Consider the following 13,519-nt stretch of genomic DNA (forward strand, 5'->3'; position numbering starts at 1 on the left):
TTCGCGGCTATCATAAATTTATATTACAAGTTTAAACCAAACTAACAACCCAATCTATGAACCGTTTTCGGGCAAAGCGACACAGCTCATTTGGAATAATCGCCTCACCTCGGCATTTAAAACACCGCGCGCGACGCTTTTGCATCACCCACTGCCCCAAGCGCCCACTGCTCTCACTACTGACGCGTCACAAACATCGGTTGGAGCAGTGCTTCAGCAATTCATTGATGGTGTCTGGCGACCGTTAGCTTTTTTGGAAACCTTCTCCACCACCAGAAGTGAAATGCAATGCATTTGACAGAGAACTTCTTTCTTTGCATTAGTGCTTTTCAACCGGTGGGACCATCCGCACTGGTGCGAATAAGAAAAATTGTTGAGAAAAGAAAAATTTGTCGGATGGGCAACATGGTGCGGATGACAATCGCCCGATAAGTAGGCTTTTTAGTATAAGAATTTTAAATATTTGGTTACGTACACTCGCTTCAATAAGCAACGCTAATCCTTCCTCTTGAATCGTCGATAGGTTTCCAATCGTTTAAATTTCGAAACTGTTGTTTTCTTGAGTCACAAACAGTTGAAATGTATTCGCACAAAACGGTGCGCTGGTTTTATAGCCGAAGCAAACAGGCAAATAACGCCATACTAGTTATCTTTTTTCGAAGATTGGACGGCAACGATTCTCTTATAAACATGTAGTTATTTATCAATTTTTTTGCCGTGTATGCTGGTGGCAAAAGTGGTTCGAAGACGTTGTTGCCAGTATAAATCGTTTAATTTCAAACCTCAAACAATTATTAGGGGAGAAATTTTTACTTCGAGTCCTTATTAAACAACAGCTTTTAACTGGAACGGTTCCGTAGCGTTAAAAGCTTAATGGCATCATCGTTCGGGATCACCACCCAAAATAATTTTTTCTGTTTAAACAACTGAATAAACGCAACTACAGTAAATTATAGGACAAAATCCATGCAACACGCAACACTTGCTTCAACCTTCGGCGAATAAGCACGTTAAACTTAACATTGTTTCCAAACATAGGGCATAGTTACCGAACACGTGTCATTGTTACGAAACAAGTACCATTTTTCGTTCAATCGGACGTTAAAAGAGACATAGCAACCAACAACATACAAGGTTTTTATTTGTTTTGCCGTTATTTCAACGTGTATTCTTAACTTCAGTAAGTAGAAGAATCCTGTAATCGAAATAAGCCTGGTCGTTCTCATGCGTTAGTTACCAGATACACCATTTTTGCGACAAGCACGAAAATTTTTCTTAGATATTCGACACGCAATAAACAATCGACGCAATGGTTACATTTTATGCGTTTCGCCGCATATGCGGATGAAACTTTCGTGCCATAGAAAAGTAGACTTTAAAAAGGTTGAAAAGCACTGGTCTATAAGATTCGCTACTTCCGGAAGGTCGCTGTTTTGCAGCTTAACTGACCTCAAACCGTTGATTTTGCCTTCACATAACTTTCCCAACCTTCTCTGCGCGACATCAGTGTCACTTGACCACCATTTTCGATGGCTGTGCCTGGCGATTTTTTTGGTTCAACACCGAACCTTCCCGGCGACTTTGAGGACTGCTGTTGGAAGGTTCCTGTCGACACCCATGACGCATCACTCACATCTAAATCTATTATCACCGTTACAATCAGGACAAACACAAGTGTCTCGTGGATTGTTACGCATAGCAGCAATTGTTGCAGCATAATGTAAGAATCGGCATTGTTACATAATAGGTTTTTTACGTCACTTCATAATTACTAAATCTGCAATAGACCGGGTGAATAAAAAATGTGCTGCTTTCAGTAAAGGGGGTCCGTAAAAAGTGTTTATACCTTAGTGCAGTGGTTACCAACCAGGGAGGAACTTCTGAAAACTTTAATTTTTTTTACATTGAAAAGGTTACCGCACTAAACATCTTCTTCAGATAGGTGCAAAATATTCAGCAAAGATTAAGTTTTTATCAATATGGGGAGGAATGAATAGTTCCAAAATGGGCAAAGGAAGGAACGCAACAAAAAAAAGGTTGGGAACCTCTGCCTTAGTGCTATAACAACATGGTTCGGCGTAAAATTAAACTGACACGATGTAGCTCTCCCTTTACTGCACCGAAGCGGATTAATTGCCTTCTTTCGCCGCGTTTCTCTTGTGCTGTGTTGCGTTGACTAAAAGAGTCATTCTTTGATTAAATTCTTTCTCTGATTGGCACTCTTTTGTAAAAGACTGACTTTTGTATTGTAAACAGTACACAAGCTTTCGCGTTTTTCCATGCTTCGTCACGTGTAAATGAACACAATGCGAAACAAAAAAACAAGCGCAAGGCGGTCGAAGAAAAAAGGCACTGTAAACGATAAGCTGCCGTTAGTTGGCGTCGTCGTGTTGCGGCATCGTTCCTGCGGCATCGTCGTGTTGATAATGGTTCATGAATCCCCAATCTCTCTTGAGCCCATCTTTGATGGCGTTGAAGCGGTTAATGTGGTGTTGCTCGGCCGTCTCCCTTGCTGATCTTGATTTCCCTTTGACTTTTTGCAAGACCATTACCCGCATGTCGTCGACGCTATGCTTGGGCTCGTTGAAGTGTGCCCCCACTGGCTTTTCAGTGTTGTTATGTCGGACATCGTTCTTGTGGCCATTCATTCTCTTTCGTAGAGTTTGTCCTGTCTGTCCAATGTATAGAGCGCGTGGGCAGCGTGCACATGTTATTGCGTACACCACGTTCGTTGATTTGCAACTGAATAATCCCTTAAACATGTGTCCACTAGGAAGAACCCAACACATATACCACTTGCAATCACCTACAACTATTCGGTTGGTCGCCTCAAAAAGATCGCAAGAGACCTGCAACCAATTCTTCAACAAGACAAAGCAGTAAGTGAAATTTTTCCACACCTGCCAGTAATAGCCTATCGGTAACCCCCTAATCTTAAGAAACTTTTAACTGCCTCGGCACTGAATGCAACCAAACAACAGTTGGGAACTCGTCCTTGTAAAACACCAGGTGTACTCTGTGCAAATTGATCAACCCGGAGAACCACATCACCGTCAGCAATAAAAGCAACAAATTTACACCAAATGGATCATTCAGTTGCAAATCAACGAACGTGATGTACGCAATAACATGTGCACGCTGCCCACCCGCCCTGTACATTGGACAGACAGGACAAACTCTACGAAAGAGAATGAATGGCCACAAGAACGATGTCCGACATAATAACACTGAAAAGCCAGTGGGGGCACACTTCAACGAGCCCAGTCATAGCGTGGACGACATGCGGGTAATGGTCTTGCAAAAAGTCAAAGGGAAATCAAGACTAGCAAGGGAAACGACCGAGCAACACCATATTAACCGCTTCAACGCCATCAAAGATGGGCTCAACAGAGATTGGGGATTCCTGAGCCATTATCAACACGACGATGCCGCAGGAACGATGCCGTAACACGACGACGCCAACTAACGGCAGCTTATCGTTTACAGTGCCTTTTTTCTTCGACCGCCTTGCGCTTGTTTTTTTGTATCGCATTGTGTTCATTTACACGTGACGAAGCGAGGGAAAATCGCGAAAGCTTGTGTACTGTTTACATTACAAAAGTCAGTCATTTACAAAAGAGTGCCATTCAGAGAAAGAATTTAACACATATAGACTGATACGGCACGTTTAATAATTTGATTCTTTGATTAGTATGTGTAGTGCAACGCTTTAGGAAGTTTCAACGTTGAAAGTAAACGCTTTAATAATAGTGTAAAATAATTGACGCTAGATGTCGCTCACGAGTAGAAACAGTTAGCATCAGATATCGGTGTTTGTCGCCAACCACATCGTCCCACTGTGCGGTGAACTTTCACCTAAATCTCCTTCCCTTCTTTTCTCCAGACAGAGTAGGTGATACGCTAGATGTCGCTCATAAGTAGAAACGGTTCGCATCAGTTGTCTGTGTTTCTCGCCAACCACATCGTCCCACTGTGCGGTGAACTTTCACCTAAATCTCCTTCCCTTCTTCTTTCCAGACACAGTAGGTGATTCGCTAGATGTCGCTCATGAGTAGAAACGGTTCGCATCAGATGTCGGTGTTTGTCGCCAAGCATATCTTCCCACTGTGCGGTGAACTTTCACCTAAATCTCCTTCCCTTCTTCTCTCCAGACACAGTAGGTGATTCCTCGCGCCTTCAGTGAAGCGTGACGAACCGTCATCATTATACACATGGCTCCGTTGAAAAAAATATCTCATATATAGGTTCAATAGTGATGGAGAAGCTATTTAATATTTACAAACGTACATTTATAATGACAATTTGCTTAGGAGGGCAGTGAAAATTCGTCACGTGTTTCGTATAAATTGCCGCTAGTGTTCGATGTGTGTTAAACCACACCGACAAACTATCTTTGTGATAAAACTTTGGGTTTGGGAACGTGTTTAAAAATATCTCGCTGTATGTGGAGTTTTGTGGAACAACTTTGACGTTAAGATATGATGTGAGCAAACTTTACTGAAAATAACTGTGTGTTATCATAAATATCCACAACCCAAGATGTCGCGCTGATGTTGGATGATTTCATTCAAGTTACCAAGTTAAGATGGGAAACTGCCTTCAAACTACTTTCATTGTTTGGTTGAAACCACTCGTACCTGATCGAACGCTCACGTAGCGACAAACATTAATGTTTGCCATCATTCGTTCCATGCCCTTATATGGTGTTAATTACCTCCCGCGTATTAGCAAGTAGGGGCGTTCTGTTGACAAAAGATAAGAATTGACTTTTGTCCCGTCACAAAACCGACTTGTTGTTTGTTCTGTTACCAGGTTAGTTTACCAAGTAAGAAATGTTTTCCATCTGGTAGAATATCGAACCTTCGCCATCCTGATGTTAAACACGGGCCACATATTCAAACTTTTGTCGTTTTCGATTGAATTCAAATATCAGCCAATGCTTCCCTACACAAATCTCTATGTTGTCAGTATAATATATTATTAAGTTTAAACCAGAAGAATTCAATTTTTCTGTAATGGAAATATCTCGAATCTGCATAAAAGTATTTCTACACAACTTTTTGACATTTTATTGCGTGAATGTGAAAGTTTTGAGATGTTTGACCGTGGGTTTGTTGCAATGATGATTCCTGCACGATAACTGCTTGCTTTGTCACAATTTGGAGGCTTGATATCTTCTACAAGTGTTGTAGTTAAAATAATTTAAACAGAGAAATTTGTGTGTGAAGTTCTATCGAAGTTGAACGAAGTAAGCGGTTGGTCAACGTTGATGTCAGTCGCCAATCTGACAAGATCAAAACTAACTTTGATCGAGAACAAATGATCTAAAAGTAATATTTTTATTCTGTATTGAAACAATTTCATGGAAAAACTGGGGAATATGATTTTATAGGAGTTTAGTTTCCCAGGTTTGAGAGAAACAAAGCTTTTAAATTTGTCGCGGTGGAAGTTAATGTTTACCGGGAACCTCAGCTGCCAAATGTACGATCAACCCAGAAAGAGCAGGGTGTTCACTGAAGCGTGACTTGTTTGGTTGAATGGTGTTCAAATAAGGTTTGTTGTTGTGAAAGCAAGGGATTGATAATTATTATCATAAATGTGTGACGTCCGAAGATATCTAAATGCTTTGGGTTGGTTCCACATTTTCGAAGGAAACTTTTATTGTTACGAAAGTTAGGTTTCAATGTGATTAGTAAATCAAATCTGGATCAAAAAAACCAAAGGCCCCTGGCAGGCTGTCGATCGCACACCGTATCAATAATAATGTATTAAAATCCCAACACAGCGATCTTTAGACAGCTCAGATCGATTTATTGAGAGAAAAATATATTTCGCCTAAAACGGCATCATCAGTTTCTCCATTTACCAAAACTTATTCAAATAGGGTTTTGTTGCTTTATTAATCGAGCCTGTATTTAAATGTTGTATCTTTGACTTCGTGCTATGATACCTGCAGGTTTAGGAGGTAGGTTTTATTATAGAGAAGGTATTTATTTGTATTATGGTCGAAAATGAATTCAACTTGGATCAAGTAATGATAAAAACCTAACCAAGCCCAGCCGTAAGGTAAGTTATATATTGAATTGTAAAAGTCGAATATCATTGTTACCTATTCTTGATAATTTTTTTTTTGATAAAAATTATATTTATTCCATTTTGTTTCAAATCGTTTCAAATCTTTGCAGCCAAAGATGTCATTTTCTTCACCCCCAAAACAAGGTAACGTCAAATCGAATCCTACCCATGCATGAGCGTTTATAGCATTACCTGCAGACACGTTGATGAATATATTTATTGTGATTAATATTCACATGTTCCATACAACATTCAAACATATATCTATCAATCAAGGTGGGAGTTCAAAAGATGCGGATGATCTCTCACAAATGTTGGATGTTCTACCAACGATCAGCCAACATGACGTAGATGATGTTCCAGGGACATCTGCACAACGTGTAGTGGTAAGTTATAATGTGGAGATAGCAATTAGAAAATATAATTTTACTACAATGTCGTACTGTGTGATTTTGCTTAGTCATCACAAACGACGGATGACTCATCACAACATAGCTCCAGTCAGGAATCGAGTGATGCAGATCAAGATGTGAATCAAACTGATCCTAAATATGTAGAAAACCCAGAACAAATGTTGGATGTTGTATCAACGACCAGCCAACATGACGTAGTTGATGTTCCAGGCACATCCACACAACATGTAGTGGTAAGTTATGACACTGAAGAAAATTTAAAACAAAAACTCTTTAATGTAATGTTTGATTTTGCTTAGTCATCACGAACGACGGATGACTCATCACAACATAGCTCCAGTAAGGAATCGAGTGATACAGATGAAGATGTGAATCAAACTGATCCTAAAAGTGTAGAAAACCCTGAACAAATGTTGGATGTTCTACCAATGACCAGCCAACATAACGTAGTGGATGTTCCAGGGACGTCTGGAGAACGTGAAGTTGTAAGTCGGTTATTTGTCTGCGCTATTAAACGTTGCTTAGTGTAGTTGTCTGGTTTTCTATTTTTTCAATTTTAATTAAGGTTTTACTCCTACAGGTTGTATTGATATAATGTTGTAATGTAAACCGATTGGTTTAATTTAACATCACGACAGAAATGCTGAGTATAAATGGACTGGCCCATATTGCTATTAACACTGTCATGTTGTGTTCCTAAGTTTGTGGGCAACCATTACGGTAAACGACAGAAATGTTTTACAAAATTGTCCGTCGATAAATTATTTTCTCCATACTTACACCAAAACATGTGCAGAACATCCAAGCAAAAACTGTAGTTCTTGGCGACCAACACATCCACACCACTGGATCAGTTACGGTGATCAAAAAACAGATCAACGTCCAACCACAACAAACCAACTTACAATCAGAAATACAGGAAAAATGTGAGTGAACATTGATAGAATAATGTGTAGTCTGCGACCATACTGTAGGAGTTGTAGCTTCCAGCATAAAAACAGAAATTAAATTACCAACAACCCGGTTTAGTTTAGGCAAAATGTTTTGACTTTTACTAACTTTTGTTCTAGTTTCGTCACAAAATTCGGGCTTAAAGCTTAAAATCGTCCACACAAAAAGGTTTATCTACACATTTTTGGCATGGTTTAACACAAACTGAGCAGAGACTAAACTTATGGTTATTGGGGCAAAGTCGTTGATAAACCGCTAAACCTAATATGCTGTTGTACCTCTGAGTTTAACGTTGAGTCGATTTCGACTCTGTGTCTGACAGATATTTCTATTGTGTTTAAATATTTTTATCTGTCTGAAATTATGCTAAACATAAACACGGATATGAAAAAAAAAATTTTTCTTTATTCGCAATTTCCTGTTGTAATGTTGAAAAAATGCGATCGCAGGTTCTAGTGCACAATTAGAGTCTTTGAGTTGGAATCGAATGTAGCTTCCAAATCACTAACACGGTTTAATAGTAATTCTGATAACTATAAAAAAAAGTTAGTAAAAGTCGGAAAATTTCAGTTTTCTGCATGACATATTTTTCAACTAATATCGCAATATTATTAAAGTTTGTGGAGTAGAAATCGATTCGTTTGTAATTCTAGTGTTAAATATTGCTCGTCAGACAGCGATTAAATATACTTCGGTGTTAAAGGAACGTTTTCCATACATCGTACATTACAAGTTGTGCACAGTCAACACCATGGGACAGTAAGCAAACAAGGTTACTTATGTACACATTGCACTAGTCAACAGTGCTTATCTTCTGTTTGAACTAAAGTTGCCAACGCTTCATTCGGAGTACGAACATAATATCGAGATTAGTGAAAACTCACACAAACACCGGTGGTGGAATGACGACTTGCCTTGAAAACCCTGAAATTCTGCCTAACTTTCAAGGGGCGAAATATTAAAGTACAAAGTATTAGTACTGCAATTTCGAACAAGGTCGGCCAATATAAACTTGGTGAACGTCCACGTTAATCTGCACTCAAAACTTGAACACGCGCGGCCAAGGTGATTACTCATAATTTAAAAGGATGCGATATCATTAAACATATACCATAAAAGCAAAGTTTGTGCTTCTAATGACCAATGACCAATCAGTTTGTAACAAAACTACAGCGATTCTCATGGAGAAAGTCCCAGCCCAAAATTGAGTGGTGAGTGACATCAGACGTCACATACTAACGCGTACAGGAGAAGTAACTTCGACAGAGCACGTCTGTCTGTTTGTCGCTGGTGTCCGCTCCCACAATCGTTGTGCTTCACGCTGCGCAATTTTGATGTCTTTCTGGAGCGTGTATTTGCCGATAGACGTTTTTTTATATAAATGATTTAGAACCTGTTCATCCTTCGCAGATGAATCCTGCCTGCGGTTTTCCGAATCCGAGTCAGGAAAACTAAACCTGAAAGTTAACTAAAATTTATGAGTTTGTCTGAATAACAAAATAACAGTTGGTCAAATGATTAGATATTGTAAAGTGGGACATAAAGTTTCTCTGTTCGATATATGGGTTTAATTATGTACAGAAAGTACGAAAGCACTGTTTGTTGTGAACTGACACATCCCAGTCACATTCAACAATTTTATAATTTTAAATCAAATCACATATTCACATTAATAAAAAACAGCATTGATCTCGCTTCATCAGGTGCAGCAAAAAAAATCTCTTATATTACTGTGACAATGTTTATTAAGGCCCCAATGTAAAGACTGAAATTGATCAACGTAAAAACGCATAAAAAACAGTTTTTACAGAACACATGCCAAGCCACAGTATGATTAATTAAGATTTCATGTAGAAAAAGTGCACGTTGAAGGTGATGTTTCAGGAATTTTGATTCCTTCGCTAATTATGCATCATTATTATCACGCATTCACCTCCCATGTAATTTGCATATTCATAAATTATCGATGACTGGATCATTTGATTACACAGATTATATCTGCTTTATTATTATGCTTGTACTCACATTGAGTCGATAAAAATTGGGATTTCGATACAATTTACTGCTGCAATATCCTTTTGTCTTATTTTTATTTTTTTTGCGTTATTTGCTGTTCGTTTCATTTTCCTTCTTTTTCAATTTATCTTGAAGGCTTGAAGACATCTGCGTACAATTTAAGTCGTAGCTATTGCAGTTTCTCTTAAACCTGACCATAGTGGTGCTGGCTGATAAGGATTTAATTGTCCTTCTGTCAGCATCAACCGAGAAAACAATTAGTTCTTCTCACTCAGATCTGATATGTAAAAATGTTTTTATTGTTTGCGGAATAAACTGAATAAATACACAATATTGCGTCCAAGTTTCCATCAAAACAACTTCAACATCTTTACGAGCCACCACAAGTAAACACCCAGGTTATGTCACTGATTATTTCGACCGCCAACATCCTGACCAATCAATGTGTCACACATCTGCCTTAAAAACAAAACTACTCAAGCGTATAAAACTAATCGAGATATTATGGGTGAAACAAAAATGAGTGGAAAAATAACAGATCTAAGTTTTCGACTTCAGTTGAGTAGAAAAAATAACAGATCTAAGTTTTCGACTTCAGTTGAGTGGAAAAAAATATCTTTGATAGTGACCAGAGGTAAAAATAAAGATCGGTAAACAAATGTGCGAAAAACAAAACGAACAACAAATCGTTTAAACTCGAACTTAAAACAACGTTCACTTGTACAAAAACCAATATAATACATGTACACAAAAACGTAATAATTCAGAGCTGCAGACTGGTTGTAAACACTGTTTCGACCTGTAAGGTCTCATAGGGTACACAACTAACTACCAACAGAGCATGAGACCTTACAGGTCGAAACAGTGTTTACACCCAGTCTGCAGCTCTCAATTATTACGTTTTTGTGTACATGTATTATATTGTTTTTTGTGCACGATCACATGTCACAGAAAACAATTTAAAAACTTTACCATTTCCTGCATACTATTGAAACTATAGAACAAACTTAAAAAGTATTGATTGGTTTTGCAAGTAAAAAACCTTGTTTTAGGCGAAGAACTGAAGTCAACTTTAAAAGATAAAGTGGAATCCATCGCCAGTGAAGAATCATCACTTGCAGAATTTACCCAACGAAACATAACACCAGTCAACCTATCCATAGTCAGCAAACCACAACAGATTGATGACGAGTTTCAAGCAGATGGACATTACCATCGTAGAGAGGAGTTGGCTAAAGTTTACGATCGACCATCCGGTGACATCAGCCCTGAAGAAATGTTTACTCGTGCAAAGCAAACAGCACAAAGAGAAGCAGAACAGAAATTTAAACCCAAACAAGAGGAAGCAAAACGCCAGTACGTGGAAAAGTATGGAAATATTGTAGGCGTTGTTGGTCAAGCGGGCATCGGGAAAACAACTTCGTGCAAAAAATGGGCTTCACAAGCTTTGCATAGAAAGTTGTTTGGAAAAATATCCTTCATCTTCTACATTGTAATTCGAAATATAAACTTCAAAACAGGCATGACTTTCCTCCGGTTTCTTCTCCACGCCATGCTACTTAGCTGGGAATACAATCCAGAGGTAGCTCAAGGGATAATGCAAGCAATCAATGGTGATCCAGATGTTCTCTTGGTTTTCGACGGAGTCGATGAAGCAGCTTTTAAATCATTCTCAAGTAAAGCTCCTACTCCCCTCTTGGATAAAGAAAACAAAGCAGAAGTTTATCTCAAGCATTTATTGAGTGGAAATTTGCTTCCACGTTCCCGGAAGATATTCACGTCACGTCCAGCTCCATTCTACAAACTCCATCCTTCACATCGACCAAGGTTTATTGCTCAGATACTCGGCTTAACTCCAAACTCACAGAGAGAACTTGGACAACAGATATGCGGTGCAAGATATGACTCTGTACAGAACAAACTTGAACAAAACACCAATATGTTCTCTTACTGTTATGTTCCGGTTAATTTCATACTGACCGTCAACTATCTGCTGAGTCATGATGATGATAGTCAGCATGTTTCGCTTACCCGTGTTCTGGCATCTACTTGTGTTCAATACTCACAAACTGATCACCTCAAGAATGAAAATCCACAGTTGAACAAACTTTCAAAACTGGCCTGGGACGGGTTTCGGAACAAGAAAATTGTTTTCAAAGTACAGGATTTCAAAAGCGCAAAACTGAATGACTCAACAGTTCATGCTTTTCTGAATACCTCAATTACAAAGCAGGGAAACTTAAAGTTGACAATACTCGACGGACATAAACGTAGATATTTTTCACATCTCATTTGGCAAGAATTCTTCTCCGCGGTTTACCTGATGACGATCATGCCTTTAAAAGAATTCAAGAAACAATACACCCGACTTACCAAGGACAGATGGGAGGTTGTTGCCAAGTTCGCGTTCGGAATTTGCGATTCTTCAGTTTTCAACAATATTGAAGCCGTAGATCCCGGATGTTCACGTGAAGATTAGAAAGCGAAGAAGAAGCTGCTGAAGAATCTCGCATCGTCGTATATGGGAGAACGAAACAACGAAGCGATACTTCGATGTTGCAGCTGGGCTCATGAAGCGAACGATGAGGAGATAACTTCAATCGTGTCCTCCTTACTCCCTGATAAGATCGACCTCAGTAACTCATCGCTCCTCCCGATCGACCTCGAGAATCTCACCTTCGTGATTCAAAGGAGAAGCAAGCCGGTAAGATGTTGTTTATTCATTTCTGTACCCATGCCGCAAATCCTGGAGAAGGGGCCGCAGGGACTTTCCCTAATATTTGGGTTGGTGAGGACATAATGTGATTGGTCCCCCTAATAAACTTACATTATTCAATGTTTGGTGTTTTAACTCCCTCCAATATAAAGTCTTCTTCGTCGAATAAATAAATAATTTGAAAGAAGCGCGTCCATAGCTGCACCGTTGCGGTCCAAGTTGTCATTTAGGTCGTAATACGACATCACAGTCGCCAACTATTGTTTGTGCGCTTAATTTTAGCGGGAGATCTGTGTTGTTTCATCTTTATATTTTGTTGTTACACGCCAGTATTTACTTGAATATTTGTCTTATTGTTATTCACACTTTGTTTAACATTGATATTATTTCATTCAGCTGAAGATGCTCAACCTCTCGGGCAGCAATATAGAAGACCGTGGTGCGGTTTACGTAGCAGACTGCATTCAAAACATTGAACAAGTGTATCTGCGTGAATGCGGTCTGACAAGCGTTGAAGTCAAACATCTATTCGAGAAGGTTAAATTGTTGAAGAACCCGGTAAGTGATTTCATGTCTGTCCAATGAACAATATTTATGTTTGTTTTGCAAAGAATGCGTCGCACGCAAGTGTCATCGTACTAGACGTGTTGTCCGTTAGGTTCATTTGTTTTATAAGAGGAGCCGAGTGACGCAAAACAACATAACCAATAAAGCAGGGGCACCTTTAGGTAATTTAGGGGAAATTGAGTTTTTCTATTGAAACATTCTGTGACAATGCAAGATTCAAACTTTACATATTTAATTTGTCTAAAATGTTCCAAGGAAGCAAAAAAGAAGCTGCTGAAGAATCTCGCATCGTTGTACATGGGGAAACCGACCAAGCAATCGATACTTCGATGCTGCAGCTGGGCGCATGAAGCGAACGATGAGGAGATAACTTCTTCTGTGTCCTCCTTACTTCCTGACGACCTCAGTTTCTCATCACTCCTCCCGACCGACCTCGAGAATCTCACCTTCGTGATTCAAAGGAGAAGCAAACCGGTAAGATGTTGTTTATGCATTTTTATACCAGTGAGATATTAGTCCAGTTGTGAGACTTAGTGAGATATTAGTCCAGTTGTGAGAAAAATTCCCAAGTTATAAATCATACAATACTTGACTGCTCGGAATATGGACAAATGCAAGTGTTTTCCAACTAGTTTGTTTTGTACGCCGATCGCAAGCATGTTTTGCAAATCACGCAGAGATTTTGGATTATTGGAGAATGACATCATTCAAAAGTAGCGAAGAGGAAAAGTGTCTTACCCGGGATTGCTTACGCTTAACGCATCCGCTAACGCGGGTGTTT

The 13,519-nt window shown here is 39.1% G+C and overlaps 1 protein-coding gene and 1 pseudogene across 2 annotated transcripts in view; both read left to right on the plus strand.

The window, feature by feature from the left end:
- LOC145905965 (protein NLRC5-like) overlaps nt 1-3,500 on the plus strand; it is a 48,642-nt gene extending 45,142 nt beyond the window's left edge. The window contains exons 11-12 of one of the 2 annotated variants that reach the window (XM_082993303.1): nt 2,774-2,879; nt 2,940-3,500. In XM_082993303.1, coding sequence (XP_082849429.1) covers nt 2,774-2,879; nt 2,940-3,001 — 168 coding nt within the window. In that variant the 3' untranslated portion in view covers nt 3,002-3,500. The remainder of the gene's footprint in view (nt 1-2,773; nt 2,880-2,939) is intronic. The other variant, XM_082993304.1, reaches the window with a different exon arrangement.
- A 2,691-nt stretch (nt 3,501-6,191) lies between these two features.
- Nucleotides 6,192-13,519, plus strand: part of LOC145906413 (protein NLRC5-like) — a 35,376-nt pseudogene continuing 28,048 nt past the window's right edge.

Source organism: Ascidia mentula, chromosome 6, assembly GCF_947561715.1.
Source record: "Ascidia mentula chromosome 6, kaAscMent1.1, whole genome shotgun sequence".
Lineage (NCBI taxonomy): Eukaryota > Metazoa > Chordata > Ascidiacea > Phlebobranchia > Ascidiidae > Ascidia > Ascidia mentula.